Genomic DNA, 20,844 nt, shown 5'->3' on the forward strand with positions numbered 1-20,844 from the left:
CCAGCATGGGGCCCAGACGTGGGGTACCAAGCTTTTGAGGAAATCCAGGTTCAGAGCATTGATTGGCCCTTGGACATAGCCGGCTATTGCAGGACCCACGCTCCTGGCCCTTTCCCAGCGGCCTCCCGCAGTGCCCACACCAGTGGAACCCGGACCCTGTGCATGTTCCAAAAAAGACCATTTGACGGACATCTCACCCCTGGTGCTGGCGGTGGTCAGTCTCCCCAAATGGGCACGAAAGACCTGTCACCCACCAACAGGTCCAGGAACCAAGGCTCACTGAGAAGTCGTTCCACAGCCACTGAGCAAAGGAGCGCCCAGGAGACGGCCTCCCCGGGTGCAGCTGCGGTGCCCGACGCGGCCGGGTGTTCCCCTCTCCTCGGACAGCTGTGTTCTTCGAGGCCACCTCCCAGCCACCACAGAGCTGCCCTCCTCGTCCTGTTTCAGACGGACAGTCACTCGCCCAGACTGTCAACGGCACAGCGGGCCAACCACCCCAGCAACATGGCTGTCCGCGCTCTGTTATGAAGACGTTTCCAGCCTGGAGGGGAAGAACCGCACCGAACCCTGAAGTGCCACCTCCCGGCTCAGGCAGCCCCGCCAGTGCCCCGTTTCACCTGCAAATATTTTAGGTTGTTGCTCTAAAAAGACTTTTTTTTAGGTGGGGAGGGGAAATCTTGTTTATTTTCATTTAATTGGTCTCATAAGAGTACATTTTTAAAAAATAAATGCTCTATTTTAGAATACTTGTAGATTTTCAGAAATGCTGGAAAGATAGCTCTGAGTTCCTACACCCACATCCACCTGTCCCCATTGTTAACGTCTCCTGTAACCACGGCACATTTGTCACAACTAAGACATGAAACCCCACCAAGAAGACCTTTTAGAAACAACCACACCTAAAAATAGTCAGCAATTGTTCCTTCGGAAGCTGCTTGTAGTCAGTTTCCTCTATCCCCGCCTCTGGCCCCACAGCCTCTCCTCCCATTAAAGCTTGTCATCGGACTTGACCATGGATGCTGGGCGGTGAGTAGCTGCTCACCTAAGCCAGGGGGTGACTCGGGGAAATGTACCTGGTTAAGTAGCACCCTCTCCACACTCAGACCCTGGCTGCCCGCCCAGCCTGATCCAGGATGGAGAAGAGCCATGTGGCAGCACAAGGGCCATTTCTGTCCCCTTCACAGCCCGGGCAGATAGCGCTAATGGAGCAACCTCAGAATCCCTGGCAGCCACGACCAAGGGGTCCCCGGCCTGTGCTCCTGTCGCTGAGTGCAGGGCAGACCCTGGAGGCACAGGTCAGGATATGGGTAAGGCCCCATTCCGCGCTCACAGCTCTGTACAACGGGACTTGTGTCCATTTGGCCCACATTTTCAACCCTAGAAAGTGGCAGTCAAGGTTCAAACCTGGATTTCTCCAATTTGGAGAACCCTACCTCCCTGGCCACCACCCATGTCCCAGCCTCAGTTTCTCCACCTGCGCCCAGAGGAATGCTCCCAACCCCAGTGTCCCAATTCCTCTTCAGACAATGTGTCCACCCCAAGGGAGAAGGTGGCCATCTGCCCGACTTGCTGGGTGTGTTTAGCCAGGAGCCCCTAGTCTGGAGGGAGGAGAGGGGCTCAGTCACTAGCAGCCCAAGGAGTCGGGCTGGAGCAGGGGGAAGGCACCAGGTCTGAGGGACCTCCGAAGGGACACCAGGCTTCCTGGAGGGGGCCGCAGGGCAGAGGAGGGTTGAGCCTGCCTTGCAGGGGGAGAGGCTGCAGGTCCCCCCAGGGCAGGGTACTGGGGAACCATACAGGTGAGTGAGCTGAGCAGGGACCCGAGCTGGGTGTCAAGGACACCCCTCGGGCAGACTGGAGGCACCACACCCATCCAGCTGCCCCAGCACCCCCACCCTGCCCAAGGTCCACCAATGTTTCTTAAGCTAACCCCAACCGCCACTCCCGTTTCTTCCTGCCTTCAGCTGCGTCCAAATCTAAGAATAGATGCTCCCTGCCAGGCCCCCACCGGAAACCATAGCCACAGGGGGCACATCCTAAGCCTAGCCTCTGCTCCCAACACTTTCCCTTCCCTCACTCCCCCCCCCCCCCCCCCCGCGGCCCCGCCATCTGTGTCTCCAGGCCTCCTGTGTGCCCATTAACGAGAAGGGCGTAAATAGACCTGAAGATCTCCAGCCACCAGCCCAGGAGGTGGAGGAAGCCCAGAGCTTCCCTTGGCCATGTCATTTCCTCCCTCTGGGCCTCAGTTTCCCCATTTATAAAATGCGCATCTTTACCTCCTGCATTACAGAGCTGCAGTGAGATCCAGACCAGACTAAATTCCCAGGCCCGTGTGCATCTCTGACCCCTGCCCTGGCCGCTTCCCAGAAGGAGCATTATCCTTCTTATCTCCAGGCACAGGAAGTGGGAATGGAACAGTCTCCCTCCACCTCGCACCCACCCCCACCCCCCGCCCTTCCCCCACCATCTGGAGCCCCAGCTCCACATCCTCTTCCCTCACTGCAGGTCCCCAAAGCCTCATGCTCTCTCTTGCCCCCAAAGTCTTGCATATGTGATTTCTGCCATGTCTCTTGCACCGAGAAACCCCTACTCATCCCACAAAGCCCCAGTCCTGCCTTCTCCACGCACCAGGACGCCTTCCGGGCTCACTATGCCCTATTCCTCCCTCTGGCCCCGCGTGCCTGCAAGGGGTTAGGGCTGTGTCCAGCTCTGTCTGTCTCTAGCCTGGAGGGTCTCTGAGAGCAGGTCTTGTTTCCAGTCCTACCTGGGGCTCATAATTGTCCCACCACACGGGCCAGACACACAGTTGCCCTTGAGGAGGAATTAAAGTGGAGCCAGAGCCCTGACTGGTTTGGCTTAGTGAATAGAGCACTGGCATGAGGACTGAAGGGTCCTGGGTTCAATTCTGATCCAGGGCACATGCCCAGGTTGCGGGCTCGGTCCCCATTGGGGGGTGTAGAGGAGGCAGCCAATTAATGGTTCTCTCTCATCATTGATGTTTCTATCTCTCTCTCCCTCTCCCTTCCTCTCTGAAACCAATAAGAAAAGATCTAGTGGAGCAAGAACAAAAAAGGGGGAGGAGCAAGACTGCTGGAGATCAAGGCTTGACAGAGGAGGGGGCCTTGGAGCCAGGGCCCTGCCAGATGCAGAGGAGTTGGGAAACTCATTGCCAATCAAGAGAAATTAGGGTTAGCCCTGGCCAGTGTGGCTCAGTTGGTGGAGCACTGAAAGGTCCCAGTTCAACTCCTAGTCTGGGCACACACCCAGGTTGCAGGTTTGATCCCCAGTCAGGGTGTATGCAGGAGGCAACAGATGGATGTTTTTCTCTCCCTCTCCCTCTTGCTCTAAAATCAATTTAAAAAAAAATTTTTTTTAAAGAGAGAGGGAGAGCCCTGGCTGGTTTGGCTCAGTGGATAGAGCGTCGGCCTGCTGACTGAAGGGTCCCAGGTTTGATTCCGGTCAAGGCCACATGCCTGGGTTGCAGGCTTGGTCCCCAGTAGGGGGCGTGCAGGAGGCAGCCGATGGATGATTCTCTCTCATCAATGATGTTTCTCTCCCTCTCCTTTCCTCTCTGAAATCAATAAAAATATATTTAAAAAAGAGAGAGAAGTCAGGGTTAAGTTGCTCAGGGGCTCAGACAATGGGATGGAATGGGAGGGGCCATCTGGAGGGATGGGGGTGTGAGCCAAGGCGTGGAGACGGAAAGATGGTGGGCGGGGAAGCCAGAGAAGGGGCTTCCAGGCAGAGCCTAGGGGAGTCCAAGGCTAGAGTCCATCTTCACTCAGAGCCTGCACTTGTGTGGCCCTCCCAGGCCCCCAGGACTGGGCAGGGTGAGCTCAAGGCCGAGCCATCTAGGTCCTAACTTCTTGAAGGCCCAAGGTTACCCCTCCATGGCCACAGCCCGGGATCCTCTCCACCCACCTGAGGCCCCAGGACTGTGGGCAGGAAGGGCCTTCAAGAAGCTTCTCTCAGCCTCCTGCAGCGCCGTCCAGCACCAGGCCTTTGCTCTCGTTGTGCCCAGCCGATCACTGTGGGCTGATGAGACCCTGGCCCAGAGCCCCAAGTGTGTTTGGGGCTTTCAAGGAAGTCAGCCCTGCCTGGGGAGCCCATTCCAGAGCCCTGCTCCCGCTCAACCTCTGAATCATTCCTGCAGGGACAGACTCCAGGCCTTCCCCTCCCGGCCCTGGGGGAGGGAGGGAAGCAACCTCCCAACCCCTAAAGCAGGCTTTCCCACCCCAGGCCCCAGTGCCTCGCGGCCTCTGTCAGTCTCACTGGCCCCTCCCCGGAAATGCCTCCCCCTCAGTCACCCACCGCCCTCTCAGCTCACCTGCTCCTTCCTGGAGCAAAGCCTGTCTCAGAAGGCTGCCCACCCAGCTTTTGGCTGGAGAGTTTAGAGGTCGCCCCTCCCCTCTAAGCACCCAGCACCCCCAACCCCCAGCCCTGGAAGAGGCCTCAGGCCCACTACTGGGTGCCAGACCTGACCCCAGTGGGTTCCCCAGCTCACAGCCCTGGGGCCCTGGGGCCCTGGGTGGGGGTCTAGGCACCCTGTGGAGCACCCAGTCTGGCCCGAAAGCTGCCCCGCCCCGCCCCCTTCCGGCCTCGGTGCTGCCCGGACGGTGAGCGATGCCAAAGGAGCTCCTGGAGGGGCCCGGCTTGGGCTGGCGGCGGTGCTGGCCGCGCCGGCTACTACCCCTGCCCTGGGCCGGCGCGCCTCGGCGTCCCTCCCCCAGGAGGCTACGCAGTCTCCCGGGCGAGCTGGGGGGCTCCCGCTGACCCCCATCAGCCAGCCCGGGCTTGAGGGGTGTGGCCACTGCAGAGGGGCGGGGCCGATGAGAGACCGACAGACCGAAAGACAGACAGACAGACGGTGAGAGGCGAGGAGAGACCGGCGGCGTGCTGTCCGCAGAGCGGGCCCCCGCCCCGGCTATTCTCAGCCCCGAGGACGCCCCTCCCGCCCCGGGGGGACCACGCGCAGCGGGGCGTCCTGTGCCGCCGGCGCCGTGGCAGCCCCCAAGTCCTCTGCGGGCCCGCCTCCGCCGTGCCTCGGTTTCCCCAGGAGCCCGGGGCCCGGACTAGCGCCCGCACGTCCGCGGGCTCTGGCTCCCGACCGACAGCACAGTGACCCCCGCTGTCCCATCCGTTCGTCATCGCCAGGTGAGGACGCGGCCGGCCAGGTTGGGGGCGGCCTGGGGGTGGGCAGGTGTGGCCGGGTGTTTCCTGCAGGGGCCTGCCCTGCTGTGGGTGACAGCAGCCAGGTGCTGGGCGTCCTGGGCACCCATGAGACCAGGTCTGGACCGGCAGCCCGTCCTGGTCGGTGTGTGGCCACGTGTGGTGGAGGCTGTGCTTGTGGGTGGTTTCTGAGTCTGTGTGGGGCCTCAGCATCCTGCGCCCTGGGAGGGTGTGGCTGGGAGCAGGTGTTCGCATGTGTGCACGCCATGATGGGTCCTTATGGTCACAGTACCGTAACTCCTTTTTTTAAATATGTTTTTTTATTGATCTCAGAGAAGAATGGAGAGGGATAGAGAGCTAGAAACATCAATGATGAGAGAGAATCATTGATCAGCTGCCTCCTGCACACCCCACACTGCGGATAGAGCCTGCAACCCAGGCACGTGCCCTGACCGGCAATCAAACCGAGACCTCCTGGTTCGTAGGTCGATGCTCAACCACTGAGCCACGCCGGCCAGGCCACGGTAACGCTTGTGTCCATCATTAGCCGCTGGCCAGATGGCCTGGGTCCCTCCCCTCATCTCACGCCGCCCTCTCTTGTGGCCCTCCAGGCAGCCCTGACGGTGAGCACGTTTCGGACACCTAGTTACCAGTAAGAAAGTGAGGCTGAGGGGCCGTGGGAGTCTGGGCTGAGGTTGGCTCCCACCTCGTCAAGCCGACTGTGGCGGCCCCTCCCTCACCCTCTGGGGTGGGGGCCTGGTTAGTGTCACAAACAGGAAAAGTTCCCGGAAACTGAGCCTGTGGTGAGGGGAGGTGGGGTGGGCCTGGGCACTGATGGAGCACGGCTTTTCTGTGGGTGTGTCTGCAGGGCTGTCTGTGGCTGCACAGGGGTGTGGAGGCGTCCCCTGTGGGCAGTGGGTGCACAGGCTGGGCTGGAGCTGACGGGTGCAGGGCCTGGCCTGGCCCCTGCACGTTCATGCCAAAGGGCGACATCCTTGATCTCCTGTCCTCAGCAGTGAGAGCACCGGAAGCGTGGGAAACAGCCGAGGGCGGGGCCGGCGAGGTCACACGCAGTGTCGGCCCCTGCCTGGCTGCCCTGTGCACCTGGCCAGGAGACAGGCTCTGACACCCACAGCGTGCCTCCTGACCAGGTGCAGGAAGGGCACACAGGCGGGGGCACAGCTGAAGCAAAGCCTCCTTGGCAGGAGCAAAGCGGGCCTGTGGACGGCAGCCACACTGTCCTTGTTATTCCCATTTCACAGAGGGGGAAACTGACGCTCGGCGACACTGAGCCCCCAGCGTGGCGGTGGCCGATCGGGGACTTCGATCTGAGCTTGTCTGAGGTCAGCGTCATCCCTGGGGGAGGCCGGGTGGGCCCGGGCCGCGGGGGCAGGCGGGCCGGACAAGCCTGGACGTGGGGTGGTGAGTGGAAGAGGGGTTTTTGAGAGATGGATGGCTGGATGGAGGCGGGGGAAGGGGAGTGGGGTGGGCAAAACCAAAATATCACATTCCACTGGGCAGGAGCCAATTGTGGAGACACAGATTTCTGGAACCCAGGACCCAGCCAAACTCCTGTCTGAGTTCTGGAACCTCAGCCCTTGGAATTCTAGACTCTGGGGGCCTCCCAGGCTCCAGAACGGGGCGCTCATTCAAATTCCAGAACCCTGGCCCTTCAAAGCCTAGAGCTGCCCGCTGTCGGGCCATGGCATCCTGGGTTTGTCCAGCAAATCTGGGATGGGAATCTGAAGTCCATGCCTCCCGTGAGACACACAGAGAGAGAGGAGTTCCCCCGAGGACCACACAGCGTTGCTCTGGACCTGGGGCTGGGATGGGAACGATCCCCGATAAGTTAGGGGCCCTGCCAGCTCTCCTGGCCAATGTGGGAGGGAAGGGAGGCCTTGCCAGGTGCCTCTACTGGCCTGCTTGCCTGGGAAACTTGAGACCAGCAGCTATCACCTGAACCCCTCTGAGGGGGGACTGGAAACCACCGACTGTGGCCAAAGGGAGGCATGCCAGTTTCCAGTCTCCCCTAGGCCGTGGGCTCTGGGTCACAGGTTTGTTCCCAGACCTGGGAGAGATGAGGAGATCTCAGGGTGTGCGTCCCGGGTGAGTGAGTGAGTGTGCAGGAGCTCCCACAGGGAAGTGGGGACAAGGGGACAAAGGGACTGACGGTCATTCCAGGCAGAGCCCGGGGCAGTGGCCGCAGGCGCAGCCCAAGTCCCCAGGAATGTTTAGAAATGGCACATACCAGCTCTCGAGGGAGGAGGGAGTGCCGTCCCAGGAGGAATTCAAGTTCAAGTCAAATCTGAGATGGCAAAGTGCACACCCCTGACCCGGGCTGGAGGACTGAGGTCCCCGGTCACCATGGGAAGCACACCCTCCACCCACCCCACCGCCCCAGGCCTCAGTTTCCCCACGCGAGGCCCCGCCACCACCAAAGCGGTGGTGGCCTTGGCGCTCGGCCTGGGAGGGAAGCTCAGGGCAGCTGTCAGGAGCTGGATAATTTATGAGACGAGATAAGGAGCCGTGGAGTCTGAGGGGCTGGGCCAAGGCACCAGTTATGGAGATGGGTATGAGGCTGGTGGCCACCTGCTGGGCACCTACAATGTGCTAAGCCCTGTACCCAGATGCACTCATTCCACCATGAGCCTCATCTTACAGGAAGGGAAACTGAGGCTCAGAGTGGGGACATGGGGAGCCCAAGGTCAGTGAGAGGGTATATAGCGAAGGCAGGGTTTGAATCCGGTCTGATCAACTTTCTGGAAAATCTTATTCTCCCTTAGAGAAAATTATAATTGTGAACCCCCACATCCACCTGGCACCAGCTTCCATCGAATGGGCAGAATTCTGAATCCCTAACACACATAGGTAATGAGGCCGGAGTTTAAATTTCAGATCAGCTTGGGCTGGGCTGGGTGACCTTGAACGAGTTAGTTGACCTCTCTATGCCTGTTTGCCCCTTCGGCCAAAAACAAAGGACTTTCACGAGCTTTAACTGCCTGGATCCTCCGTCCCTGTTCCTCCCAGGATCCCGCCTCCCCGCCGTGGCCCACTCTGATCTCTCGGCCAGGTGCCCCTCACTGCCAACACAAGGATGACTTGTGGGATGTACCTAGGGCAGAAGGCTGGGGACCTGGATGTGGCTTTCTATCTTCCCTGATGTGTCCTTTTGGGGAACTGGGAGCTGTTTCTGAATGTTCTCTTGTGTGTGTGTGTGTGTGTGTGTGTGTGTAGCAAAGGTGGAGATTTATTGAAGAACAGGTACAGACTCCCACGTGGGGAGGGGGAAGAGTCCCCCGAATGTGCTCATTTTATTGCTACTTGACGTCCCCACATCTGGCTGGTTTACTCACACTGGGCATCAGCCAGGCCCAGATGTTCCTGTGGTTTCGCCCCCAGCCCCACACCAGTGAACAGGTTCCTCCGTTGCCTTTTCTAGCCCATCCCTGGGGACCTGTCGCTCCAAATGATTTGGTTTTTTGTTCCCAGAATGAAACTGGATGTCTGGGTGTGTTTCCTACTATAAAAGCGATGCCAAGAAATGGGGGCGGGGGGGGGGGGGAGGAATCCACATGATTTCGAAAAATTAAGAAATAAAAAATAATAATCCACACACTTTCAACCTGTGTGAGGAAGGATCTCCCTAAAAGACCAGTGGGGTGGGGTCTCCCCTCATGCATTCATGAGAAATGGATGGTGACCCACGAGGCTGACCTCAGGGCTGGTACGAAAGCCAGTGAGCTCTGGCCGACAGCTAGCCTCCGTCTCCACACGGGATGCGTCCTGCCTCACTGTGGCTGAAATCTGTCCCGGACGCCGCAGTCCACCGAGGGCTTGAGTGGGAGACCAGCAGAGAAACAAGCTCGGAGAGAAGAAACCACCTGCGTGGGGCCACGCAATAGGTGCCAGGGCTGGAGTTCAAACCTGGGGCTTCGTGGCCCTTCTCTTCGACCCAACAGAGTCTAATTGGTGTCCCCAGAGGACAGGTCCCCACATTGAAGGTCACTGATGCTAGGGCAGGACAGAGCTAGTAGCAGTAAAACCTGAGTGTGGAGTGAGATAAGTCGGGAAAGGCATCCTTAAGGAGGGGTTGAGTTGGGGCATTGAAGGTTGTATAGGAGTTCACCAGGGTCACTCTGACTAACATGCAGAATGAATCACCAGCAAATCATCTCTCTGCCCCCACCAGGTGTGCCAGGGCCAGTGCCAGCCTGCACCGACAGCCTCAGCCCCATGGGGCGGTGACTCTCCGCACCCTGCTCCGCCACCATGTGGCCCAATGACAGTGCTCTGGGCCCCTGTTTCCGGCCAACAAACATCACCATCGAGGAGCGGCGCCTGATCGCCTCCCCCTGGTTCCCTGCCTCCTTCTGCCTCGTGGGCCTGGCCTCCAACCTGCTGGCCCTGAGCGTGCTGGCGGGCGCACGGCAGGGCAGCTCGCCCGTGAGATCCTCCTTCCTCACCTTCCTCTGTGGCCTGGTCCTCACCGACTTCATGGGGCTGCTGATCACCGGGGCCATCGTGGTGTCCCAGCACGCCATCCTCTTCGACTGGCACGCCGTGGACCCCAGCTGTCGCCTCTGCCGCTTTATGGGTGTCGCCATGGTCTTCTTCGGCCTGTGCCCGCTGCTGCTGGGGGCCGCCATGGCCTCAGAGCGCTACCTGGGCATCACCCGGCCCTTCTCCCGCCCCGCGGCCGCCTCCCGGCACCGCGCCTGGACCATCGTGGGGCTGGTGTGGGCCACGGTGCTGGCGCTGGGCCTGCTGCCCTTGCTGGGCCTGGGCCGCTACACCGTGCAGTACCCGGGCTCCTGGTGCTTCCTCACCCTGGGCCCCCAGCCCGGGGACGTGGCCTTCGGCCTGCTGTTCGCGCTCCTGGGCAGCTTCTCGGTGGGGCTGTCCTTCCTGCTCAACACCATCAGCGTGGCCACCCTGTGCCACGTCTACCACGGGCAGGAGGCCGCCCAGCAGCGCCCCCGGGACTGCGAGGTGGAGATGATGGCTCAGCTCACGGGCATCATGGTGGTGGCCAGCGTCTGCTGGATGCCGCTGCTGGTGAGTGGCCGGTGCAGGGCCTGCCCTGGGTTTCCGCCCTCCTTGGTGACTGGGCCTCAGTTCATCCCGAATGCATGTCAGGTTCCCATCCCCCCGAGAAAATGTGGGCACAGGTCCCAGCGCTGAGGTGCCCGTCCTTGAGAAGCTCGTGAGCGGGACACAGACGACCCCAGATGGGGGCGGGGCCAGCTGCCGTGTCCCCGGCAGCGTCCCCAGCCTTGCCCAGCACACAGTAGTGCTCAGGGAACCATTTTAATAGGATTTTCATATAATAGAATTTTAACACAATGCATTTACTACAATATGAGTTATATTTAACAATATATAATTTTAATTATAAAATATATACATTATAATTAATTGCATTGTATTATAATGAATACTTAATCAGATCAATTATATAATATATGATTACATATTGTATATTATATAATTGTTAAGTACTTGTAATATATAACTATATGTTAATATATATTAATACTTAATAGTTATATCAATTATATATTATATAATATATCATTACATAATTATAATTATGTCTAAATTTTTAACTAATATATAACTATATAATTATAATCAACAACATATTAATTATTAGATAATTACTGTATTATAATTGTAAATAACATGATATATTATGTAATATTAAATGTAAATTCAATATTTGATTAAATATGTTAAAATAATCTAATATTTTGATATAAAATTTTTAATATAAAATTATTTGACGTAACATTTTATAAAACAAATTATATTAAATCCTTTAAAATAAAATATGAAATAGGTTATATTATATACAATTTTTTTCCAGAGAGGAAGGGAGAGGGAGAGAGATAGAAACCCCAATGAGGAGAGAGAATCATTGATCGGCTGCCTCCTGCACGCCCCCTACTGGGGATTGAGCCTGCAACCCAGGCATGTGCCCTTAGCTGGAATTGAACCTGAGACCCTTCAGTCCACAGACCGACACCCTATCCACTGAGCCAAACCAGCTAAGGCTATATACAATTTTATGCTATAGTTTTATAATATATTATGAAATGCTTATAAACTATTTAATAGAATAGCAATGCTGGTTGTAACAGTAATCCCAACTGTTCACACCTGCAAACCTTACTTTACGTTTAATCTGCCCGGAGAGGAGCAGAAGTGCCTGTTCTGTGGCCACGTCCGCTGCGGCTCAGAGAAGTCAGGCAGCTCTCCCACGGCCACGCAGCAAAGCAGCAGCAGGATCAGCCCTAGCCCTTCGGGGACCAGAGGTGCTGGTGGAGGGGCAGGGCTGGAGGCCGGCCTGGCTCCTGGGTAACTGCTCTGGCCTTTGACAGGTCTTCATCGCCCAGACAGTGCTGCGCAGCCCACCGGACATGAACCCAGCCGGGCAGCTGTCCCGAGCCACGGAGAAACAGCTGCTCATTTACCTGCGTGTGGCCACCTGGAACCAGATCCTGGACCCCTGGGTGTACATCCTGTTCCGCCGGGCGGTGATCCGGCGCCTCCACCCTGGCCTCAGTGCCCGGGCCCGGTCGCTCTCCCTGCAGCCCCAGCTCACCCGGAGGCCCACCGTGGCTTAGGGCCAGGGAGACAGCGGCCATTCAACCTCGGTCCTCCCTGACCGTCACCGCTGCCCACGCTGAAGTCCAGGAGCTGGGAGTGCAGGATGAGCAGAGATTGAGTGGCAGGATTGTGAGCTGTCTTCCGCCAGCCCTGGGGGCTCCCCAACTCTTCCCTGACCCCCCTTTCCAAGGCCTCTTTCTTCTCTCAGGCCCCTCCCAACGTCAGGATGGGTGAGTGGGCGTGTAGGGAGGGTATCTGCAGACAATTAAACTTGTAAGCCTCCCCTTCCAGAAGTCCTCAGGAAATGGGGGGTTCCGACCACTGACTATGACCTATTCTCTGGGGTACACTTGATCCCCTTTGACACCGCAACCTGAGAAGCGCTGTCTAGAAAAGATTCCATATAAACGGGCAGGACGCCCCCTCTCTTGCCAAAATAGACCTCAGCCCGGCTTTCTTTCCTTTGGGTCTGGGAGTCAGTCGTCACTTGTTGAAGTTTGGTGCATCGGATTGTTATCCATCCCCGTGGCAACCGGGAAGAGGACGGGGACGGGCAGAGAGGATGAGACAGGGTTTTGTTTGGCTCCTCTCCCGCCTCCTTATTGAGTCCAATCTTCTGGAATCCTCCGTAGAGCCCCTAGAGAGGGTTCTGGTATTAAACCCATTTTGCAAGGCGGAAAAGCGTGGGAGTCACACACAAGGCCATGGAGTGACGCCCGCTTCCTCCATTCTAGATGGAGTCATTCCCTTATAAGCTTATCACTTAGCTGTTCATTCACTTAACACTCAGACTCCCAGCGTCTTGAACAAACAGCACTTGGCCCACCATAGGAGCTGAAAGAAGACTGAGTGAGTGAACGAATGACTGAGGTTTTGAGGAATGTCGTGTGTGTGTGAATGCACGAACCCACGCACAGTGAGTACTTGGCATGTAGTAAAGCACCTGGCACATAGTAGGTGCTTGAGAAGCACCCAGTGTTGTAATAGCCCCCAGGCCCTCATGCCTGCCCTGCCTCTGCTCTCCCCAAACCTCCCTCAAACACAACACACCTGGCTGAGGGGTGGGATGTGCCTTTATTCCCCAGGAGCCCTCAAGGTACATGCAGAGCAAACCACCCCCGCCCCTCCCTTTCCCCCTTCCCTTCCCCAGACCTGGGATCTGCTTACACCTCCCAGAGCCAGGCCCAATGAAACTGAAGCCTGTTTCCATTCTCCCTCCCCTGACCTGTGGGGGAATGAGGTCACCTGCCATTTCTGGGGGACCAGAGCTGGGAAGGGAAGGAGAGGGGATGGGGCCCATCACGGGCCAAAATGATGTCACCCCTAAACTACAGCTCCTTGTGGTGGGGGAGGGGCTCTGACCCTTGCAGAGCAGTTCCTGACTCCCTGAGCATGGGGGAGTGGGCAGGCTCCTGAGCTGGGGATTCAGGGAGCTGGGACCGAAGGAGGGCCACCCCGGAGGCAGAACTAGGGGTGACAGATGTGGTAGGTGGAGTGGACTTATGGGGTCCCACCTGGGGCTTAGGTAAAAGGGCTGGTTTCTGGCGAGTCAAGGGGGCCTGTGGCTTTGGGGCCAGGTGGGGTGTCGGTAGGCTTCTGCCGGTATTGGCCTGGGTTCCACGTACCAGATCATCGGGCTGGGGTTGAGGCTGAGAGACTTTGCTGGGGGCCGGAGTTGGGGCTCTTGGTGGTGGGTCTGGGGGCTGAGTTCGGGCTGGAGGAGTGGAATCAGACTGGGTTCTAGGGTCAAGGCCAGGGGTCTGTGGGCGAAGCCCCTTCCTAGAGCTGAGCTGGATTCTTAAGCTGGTCTGGGTTCTGGAGCTGGATTGGGTTTCAGAAACAGGCTGGGTTCTAGAACTATGGTGGATTCCAGAGTGGGGCTCAGTTCTTAAACTGGTCTGGATTTCAGAACTGGGCTGGTTCTCAGAGCTGAACTGAATCCTAGAGCTGGGCTGAATTCTTGCACTGGTCAGGGCTCCAGAGCTGGGCTGAATTCTTGCACTGGTCAGGGCTCCAGAGCTGGGCTGAGTCTCAGATCTGAGCTGGGTTCCAAAACTGGTCTGGGTTCTGGAACTGAGTTGAGTTCCAGAGCTGGGCTGTGTTCTTGAACTGGCCTGAGTTTCAGAACTGGGTTGAGTCTCAGAGCTGAACTGAATCCTAGAGCTGGACTGGGTTCTGGAACTGAGCTGGGCTCCAGAGCTAGGCTGAATTCTTGCACTGGTCAGGGTTCTAGAGCTGGGCTGGGTGTCTGAGCTGGGCTGAGTCTCAGATCTGAGCTGGGTTCCAAAACTGGTCTGGGTTCTGGAACTGGTTTGGGTTCCAGAAACAGGCTGGGTTCTGGAACTGAGTTGGGTTCCAGAGCTGGGCTGTATTCCTGAACTGGCCTGAGTTTCAGAGCTGGGTAGGGTTCTGGAGCTGAGCTTAGACTCAGAACTAAGCCAGGTGCCAGAGCTGGACTTGCATTTGGAGTTAAGATGGGCGTCAGAGCTGGGCTGCAATCTTGAACTAGTCTGGGTTCCAGAGCTGGGCTGGTTCTCAGAGCTAAACTGATTCCTGGTACTAAGCTGGGTTCTGGAGCTGAGCTGGGTTTCAGAGCTAGACTGGGTTCTAGAGCTGAGCTGAGCTCCAGAGCTGGGTTGAATTCTTGCACTGGTCTGGGCCCCAGAACTGGGCTTGGTCTCAGAACCAAGCTCGGCTCCAGAACTTGTCTGGGTTCTGAAGTTGGGTTTAGTTCCAGAAATAGGCTGGATTCTAGAACTGAGATGGGTTCCAGAACTGGGCTGTATTCTTGAGCTGGTGGGGGTTTCAGAGTTGAGTTGAGTCTCAGAGCTGACCTGGACTCTAGAGATGAGCTGAGTTGCGGAGCTGATCTGCTTTGCAAAGTTTGGACCAATACCAGAGCTGCCTTGTGGGGTGGCCTGGGGGGGTTCCGAGAGGAGCTGAGTCCCAGAAGTTGATTGAGCCATGCAGGCCTGGGTCCTGGAGCTGGGCCTGCTCTTGGAGCTAGACGGAGTTGTGGAGCTTAAGTCTGTTATTGCATTGGTCTGGGTCCCAGCACTAGAGTTTACCTGGATTCTGGAACTCAACTCGGTATCAGCAACTGACTGTGTTTTGGAGCTCGATGAGATTTCAGAGACAGGCTGTGCTCCAGAACTGAGCTGATTTCTAGAGCTGGGCTGGGTGCCTGACCTGGATTGAGCTCTGGAAATTGGCCAGTCCTTGAAGCTGGTCTGGGCCCCAGAGTTGGAAGGTGTTCTGGAGCTGGTCTTCGTGCTGCAGTGAGAGTGGGGTCCAGCATCGAGCTGGGTTGTGGAGTCAGGCCTTACCTCAGAGTTGGATGAGGTTCCAGGGCTCGTTTGCATTCTAGAGATGGGCCTGGTTGTCGCACTAGGCTGGGATCTAGAGCTGGGCTCAGTTTCTGAGCTGGACTCATCGCTGGAGCTGGACTGGGCCCCAGAATGGGGGTGGATACTTGCGTGAAACTGAGTTTTAGAGCAGGGCTGGGACCTGGGCTGAGCTGCCACGTGCACCTGGGGTCCTGAGCTGGTCTGGGTTCGTGAATAGGGTTGAGTTTGGGGGCTGTCTTTGAACCCTAAGCTGGAGAGGCTTCTGTGGTTGGGCTGATTCTTAAATCTCCCCTGGGTTTCAGAACTAACTGGTGCTCCTGAACTAAACTGGGTGTCCGGGTCTGGCAGTATCATGGGACTAGCTTGAGTTCCAGAGTCAGGTCGAGTTTTATGGCAGGGCTTGGTCATAGAGCCGGGCTGGCTTCCGATACTGGCATTGGTCCCAGAGCTGGGCTGGGTCTTAAAACTGGTCTGGGTTCCAGAACTTGATTTAATGCCAAAGCTCGGCTTGGCCTCTGAGCTGTCCTGGGCTCTAGAGGTGGGCTGACTTTTGGAACTGGGCTGGGTTCTGGAGCTAGGTTGGGTCTCAGAACTGGATTGTGTTCTAGAGATGAACTTAGCTTCAGAGCTGGCCTGTGACCTAGAACAGAGCTTGCTCTCAGAGCTGGGCTTGGTCTCAGAATTGAGTTTGGTTCTAGAGCTGGGTTTAGTTTCAGACCTGGGCTTGGTCTCCGAACTGGTATGGATTCTAGAGTTGAACTTGGTCTCGGAGCTTGCCTGGGTTCTAGAGCTGGGTTGGGTCTCAGAACCAGATGAAGTTCTAGAGATGAACTTGGCCTCAGAGCTGGCTTGGAGTCTAGAGCAGGGCTTGGTCTCAGAACTGGTATGGGCTCTAGAGGTGACCTTGGTCTCAGAGATGACCTGGGCTCTAGAGGGGGACTGGGTCTCAGATCTGGGCTGGGCTCTGGAGCAGGGCTGGGCTTCAGGAACCAGCCTGCAGGGCTGGGGCAGGGGACTGGGCTCCGGACTGGGGCTGCGCTCAGCCCCGGAGCAAATTAGCCACAGGCCTCCCTGGCCTCCCCGATGGCGGCCCACACCTCCACCACAAACTCGTCCGGGAAGGCGAACTCGCCCAAGACGGAGTCTAAACGGCGTGCAAACTCCTGAACGCTCACTGTCTTCTTGGACGTCTCCACCATGGTGGACGCTGCCAGGGTGGGAAGGAAAGTGGGTAAGAGTGCTCTGGGACCCCAACTTCCCCTTGGGGCCCTACGTCCTCCCAGTGGGCTGGCCTCCCCCCAGGGTCCACCGGCTTACCCTGGCCCCTTACCCAGCTCTGGGTCCCGAATGCCCATGTAACTCTCCAGTAGGTCATCCACCTTCCGAGAAGCCTCCTCCTCAAATTCACTGGGCTAGGGCGTAGGGGGGCAAAGCAGATGGTCAGAACCACACATCCCTCCAGCCCAGCCCCCTCCCAGGCTCCACCCCTTGGGTACCAGCAGACTGGGACTCCTGTGCCAATGCTTCTGTACAACCGCCATTGCCCTGCCTCACCTGAAGACCCATTTTGCAGGTGGGGAAGCTGGCGCTGTGTGAAGGAGGTCTTAGCCTAGGTCCCGCTGACTCAGAGTTAGAGCTGTAGGTGTAAGAGTCCCTGAAGGCCCCTCTCCCTTCACTCACCACTTCCTCTACTGTGGCAGCCCCCCCAGAACGAAGCCGCAGGGTCTCCCGCCCGCTGGTCACTTTTGCTTCCACGGGGCATTTGCTGCTCCGGCTCCTCTGGCTGATCATGTCTGGAGGGGACAGAGTGATGGAGGGGCCTGTGTTCTGGACGGATCCACTCTTTGTAAACGCTGGGAAACCACCAGCTGAGACTTGCTAGAACTTTCTTATCCTCCAAAGGCCCCCTTACATTCATAGCTTTAAAGCAGCAATTTAAAAGCTCCCACCAAGGGACAAAATAGATCTAAACACCTCATCCTTTCTCCATCTTCCCAAACTCCCCCATCCCCCCAGATAGACTGTAACAGTATAGAGACGACCTACCTGTTCCCTGTCCTGTCACCAGAGGCATCTAGAACCTTCCATCCTACCCCATCCCCCCATCCTCCACTGTCCCCGCATCCAGAGAACCCACTTCCCCAAGAGCGCCCCGCGCCGCCTGCCCCCACGGCCACAGGTGGCCCTCACCGAAGGCTCTCTTGGGCTGCACCAGGCGCAGGGTGAAGGGCTGGGCCTTGGGCAGCTCACGGAGCATCTTGGCGACCTCGTAGTGGCGGCAGCCGACGATGGAGTGGTCGTTGATGGCCTCGATGCTGTCGCCCACACACACGGCTTCGATCCTGTTGATGATGCTGCCCTCCTTGATCCTCTGCAGGGACCCAGAGTCACTCCAGGGGCCACCCCCGCAGAACCCACTTAGACCAGAGAGGGGCAGTGGCTAAGTCGCCCCCCACACCGTGCGCACCTTGATGAAGGCGTAGCCCGCCCCGTTGTCCGTGATCGTCAGCCCCAGCGCATCCTCCGTCTTCGTGACCTCCACCTCCTTGGTCTCGCCGCGCACGTGCGCGAAGATGAAGTCCTCCAGCCCTATCTGGCCGCCCAGGAGCTTCTGCATGTCCACTTTGTGGCTGTTCAGGGTGCAGAATAAGATCTGCCCAAGGGGCGGGGGAGCTTAGAATTAATGACAGCGCTCACGCCCCACTGTCTGCGCAGAACCACGGGGGGCGGGGGGGTGGGCTCATGGGCCTGACAGGGAAACCGAGGCGCAAAAAGCACCGACACTGGCCCAGTCACCTGGTGCCTAGGAGCCCAGCCCACAGGATCTTCAGGGGTCGGGGGTGAGGAGACAGGCCCCCAGAATGAGGAGCAGGATGAGTAGGAAGAAACCTCCTTCCCCACCCCAAGACGTCCAGTTCCAACCCCTTGGTGCCCTGATCCCCCTCCCCCACCATCTTTTCCCGGCCATTCTGCATCCGCTGGCGCCCCCTGGCGGCTGCAAGGCGCACCGCTCTGCAGCCCAGCCTGTAACCCAGGCTGCCTCCGACGTACCGCCGGGAAAGGTGCTGTCTGGAACCCCAGCCTCCAGCCGCGCCCAGGAGCCACAGATGCGCTCCCCCGAGGGCTGGCATCCACCTTAGCTGGGTGGGTGGAGTGAGTTTCCGGACGATCTAGGGTCTCACTAACCCCTTAGACCTGCTCATCTTTGGTGCAGGCCGCGCAAACGGGGCGTCCCCAGTGTATGGGCACCATTGGATCTGAGTGGTGCGTCTCGGAGATCCCGGGCCCCGAGTCCAGCGGTCCAAGCTCCACCCTTACCCTGGGTCAGCCCGGTGGGCCTCGGGCGCTGGGGGTCCGCGGTCCTCACCTCGGTGGGCGCGATCCCGAAGGCCTCGGCGATCTTGGCGTAGAGCTCTCGGACGTTGGTGAAACCCTCGATCTTGCCTGTGGGGCTGCCATGAGCCAGCTGCGTGCGGAAGACGAGGCGCGGGCGGGCGCGGGGCGCAGCGGGGGGCTCGGAGGGCGCGGGCGAGGGCGCGGGCTGGCGCGGGGCCTCGGCCCCTCGGGCCTCGCGGGCCGCTGCGCTCTCCATGGCCGGAGGAGCTAGGCGACCCGGGCCACCGCCTCCGCCACCGCCGGATCCGCTGCTTCCTGCCGCCTCCCCTCCCCCGGCCCAGGGCGCGACAGCCGAGCTGCCCGGGTAAGGGGATCCAGGAACCCGAGCCGCCCAGGAAGGCGACACCGCGGGGTGCCGAGAGGGGGGCCCGGCCCCAGGTGTCCAGGCCCTGCCAGGGCCAGCTGCGCGCTCCCCAAGGAGGCTGGGCGGTCTGCGGGGGGCTGGATTGTAGAGCGGGAAAAACGGATCACAAAAAAGGAGTGGGACAGCTGAGTGCACTCTGCAAGCGCGCTCATTTAATCCCTGCAACAGCCCCAAGCGGTGGAAGAAGGTTACCCTGGTATAACCTGAGACACATCCGTCCTTCTGCCCGCCACCCTCCAGAGCTCACCTCCTTCACCGTAAAAGTGGGATTTTCCCCTCAGCCCATATGGCCTTGCACGACCTGCCCCCATTCCATCCCTGTCCTCACTCTCTCCTCCTCGCCCACACGGGCTTCAGCTGTTCCTCTACTCCCCGGGCACAGTCCTGCCCCAGGGCCTTTGCTTGTACGATACCCTCTGCCCCACCCGGGACCTCTTCTCCCAGATCTCCAGGTGGTTTCTTCCCTCACTTCCTTCAGCTCTTTGCTCAAATGTCACCTCCTCTAACTACCTCGATTTCTCTTCCCAGCTTTCTTTTTTTCTCCCTAGCACTGAGCATCACTGACAAACCAGGTTACTGTTACATATCCTTCTTGTGTCCTGTCTTCCCAACGCGAACGTCAGCTCCAGGCGGGCAGGGGTTCTGGTCTCCTGTTCCCCTCCTGTATAAGGGGGCCCGGGGCCAGGCACACAGTGAGCCGGCACTCGGCAATATTTGATGAGGGAACAAATGGAGCCCCAGGTTACCGATGAGGAAGGAGGCTCCGGCACCGGGAGGCCTCTGTAAGAATCCCCTGGGAGTACCACCCTAGGCATCGGGAAATCGGGCTCAGTGAGCAGTGGTGGAAGGCTGTACCCAGTGTGAACGAGGGGCCTCCCGCCCTGGAGGAATCTCCGAATCCAGACAGGGATGGGGAAAGGCCTTGGGCGGTGTAAGAAAATGTACGTAAATTTCTAAAGCCTACAAAACACGACACACACCACAACATGAGGAGCCTTGAACACATGACGCTCACTGAGAGGAGCCAGACACAAAAGGCACACAGTGTGTGGTTCTATGTATGTGAAATGTCCAGAACAGGCAAATGCTCACACAGTGAGTGGATTCGTGGAGAGAGGGACTGGGGGTGACTGCTTAGGGCAGTGGTCGGCAAACTCATTAGTCAACAGAGCCAAATTTTTTAAACTTAAGCTTCTTCTAACGCCACTTCTTCAAAATAGACTCGCCCAGGCCGTGGTATTTTGTGGAAGAGCCACACTCAAGGGGCCAAAGAGCCGCAGGTAGCTCGCGAGCCGCAGTTAGCCGACCACAGGCTTAACGCAACAGGGCTTCTTTTTTGGAGTGATGGAATGTTCTGGAATTAGATTGTGCCAATGGTTGCACAACTTTGTGAGTACACTGGAAACCACAGAATTGTACACATTAAAACCTTTAAAAAATGAAAACCCAAAACGATCAAAATGGCCCCCTTAAGGAAGACATATTCATGTGCTAAAAGGATGAAAAAGACCTGCCCAGGAATGATAAACTCCAAATTTGGGATGGAGATACCTGTGCCAGGGAGCTCACACCTGGGACGGGAGTTGACAATATCCAGTTTTATCAGTCTCCAAGGGTTGTCATAACAAAGTACCACAAACCGGTGGGTTAAGACAGATTTATTATTTACAGTTCTGGAGGCCAGAAGTCTAAAATCAAGTTATCAGCTCTCCCAGACCCTGGGCAGGATCCTTCCTTGCCTCTCCTAACTTCTGGAGAAGTTGGTGGTGGCCAGCAATCCCTGGCATTCCTCAGCAGCTTGCGGTATTCGAATGTCTGCCTTTGTCATCACACAGCTGTCTCCTTTCTGTGTCTGTGTCCAAATTTTCATCTTCTTATAAGGACACCAGTCATATTGGATCAGGCCCACTCTACTCTACAATGACCTCATCTTTTAATTAATTATATCTGCAATGACCCTAT

The 20,844-nt window shown here is 57.6% G+C and overlaps 3 protein-coding genes across 4 annotated transcripts; 1 reads left to right on the forward strand and 2 right to left on the reverse strand.

Annotated features, from left to right (window-relative positions):
- Positions 1-4,878: 4,878 nt before the first annotated feature.
- On the forward strand, positions 4,879-12,181 carry TBXA2R (thromboxane A2 receptor). 2 transcript variants are annotated; one of them, XM_008150632.3, is made up of 3 exons: positions 4,879-5,151; positions 9,356-10,221; positions 11,547-12,181. In XM_008150632.3, exons 2-3 carry the CDS (start codon positions 9,436-9,438, stop codon positions 11,790-11,792), a joined length of 1,032 nt encoding a protein of 343 aa, XP_008148854.2. In that variant the 5' UTR covers positions 4,879-5,151; positions 9,356-9,435; the 3' UTR covers positions 11,793-12,181. The 2 variants fall into 2 exon arrangements, with proteins under 2 accessions (XP_008148854.2, XP_028015037.2); XM_028159236.2 differs by lacking the exon at positions 4,879-5,151 and adding an exon at positions 6,447-6,509.
- Positions 12,182-13,103: 922 nt separating this feature from the next.
- LOC129149574 (tyrosine-protein phosphatase non-receptor type 23-like) lies at positions 13,104-15,208 on the reverse strand. The gene is made up of 3 exons (XM_054718360.1): positions 15,102-15,208; positions 13,945-14,112; positions 13,104-13,626 (listed from the first exon to the last, which is right to left on the reverse strand). The coding sequence occupies exons 1-3, from the start codon at positions 15,206-15,208 to the stop codon at positions 13,104-13,106; spliced, it is 798 nt and encodes a 265-aa protein (XP_054574335.1).
- Positions 15,209-16,177: 969 nt separating this feature from the next.
- Positions 16,178-18,714, reverse strand: GIPC3 (GIPC PDZ domain containing family member 3). Its single transcript, XM_008150633.3, has 6 exons — positions 18,490-18,714; positions 17,590-17,775; positions 17,313-17,493; positions 16,803-16,915; positions 16,453-16,534; positions 16,178-16,329 (listed from the first exon to the last, which is right to left on the reverse strand). Exons 1-6 carry the CDS (start codon positions 18,712-18,714, stop codon positions 16,178-16,180), a joined length of 939 nt encoding a protein of 312 aa, XP_008148855.1.
- Positions 18,715-20,844: the final 2,130 nt, after the last annotated feature.

Source organism: Eptesicus fuscus, chromosome 6 (assembly GCF_027574615.1).
Source record: "Eptesicus fuscus isolate TK198812 chromosome 6, DD_ASM_mEF_20220401, whole genome shotgun sequence".
NCBI classification, from domain to species: domain Eukaryota; kingdom Metazoa; phylum Chordata; class Mammalia; order Chiroptera; family Vespertilionidae; genus Eptesicus; species Eptesicus fuscus.

Coding starts and splice junctions, on each gene's coding strand:
- TBXA2R (XM_008150632.3), top strand. CDS start 9,436: ATGTGGCCCAATGACAGTGCTCTGGGCCCCTGTTTCCGGCCAACAAAC. Junction 10,222..11,546: donor TCTGCTGGATGCCGCTGCTG/GTGAGTGGCCGG, acceptor GGCCTTTGACAG/GTCTTCATCGCCCAGACAGT.
- LOC129149574 (XM_054718360.1), bottom strand. CDS start 15,208: ATGAGTCCAGCTCAGAAACTGAGCCCAGCTCTAGATCCCAGCCTAGTG. Junction 14,113..15,101: donor GAACCTCATCCAACTCTGAG/GTAAGGCCTGAC, acceptor ACTCAGTTCCAG/AACCCAGCCTGTTTCTGGAA. Junction 13,627..13,944: donor CAGCTCAGTTCCAGAACCCA/GTCCAGCTCTAG, acceptor CCATAGTTCTAG/AACCCAGCCTGTTTCTGAAA.
- GIPC3 (XM_008150633.3), bottom strand. CDS start 18,714: ATGGAGAGCGCAGCGGCCCGCGAGGCCCGAGGGGCCGAGGCCCCGCGC. Junction 16,535..16,802: donor CTGCCACAGTAGAGGAAGTG/GTGAGTGAAGGG, acceptor CCTACGCCCTAG/CCCAGTGAATTTGAGGAGGA. Junction 16,330..16,452: donor CATTCGGGACCCAGAGCTGG/GTAAGGGGCCAG, acceptor CCACCCTGGCAG/CGTCCACCATGGTGGAGACG.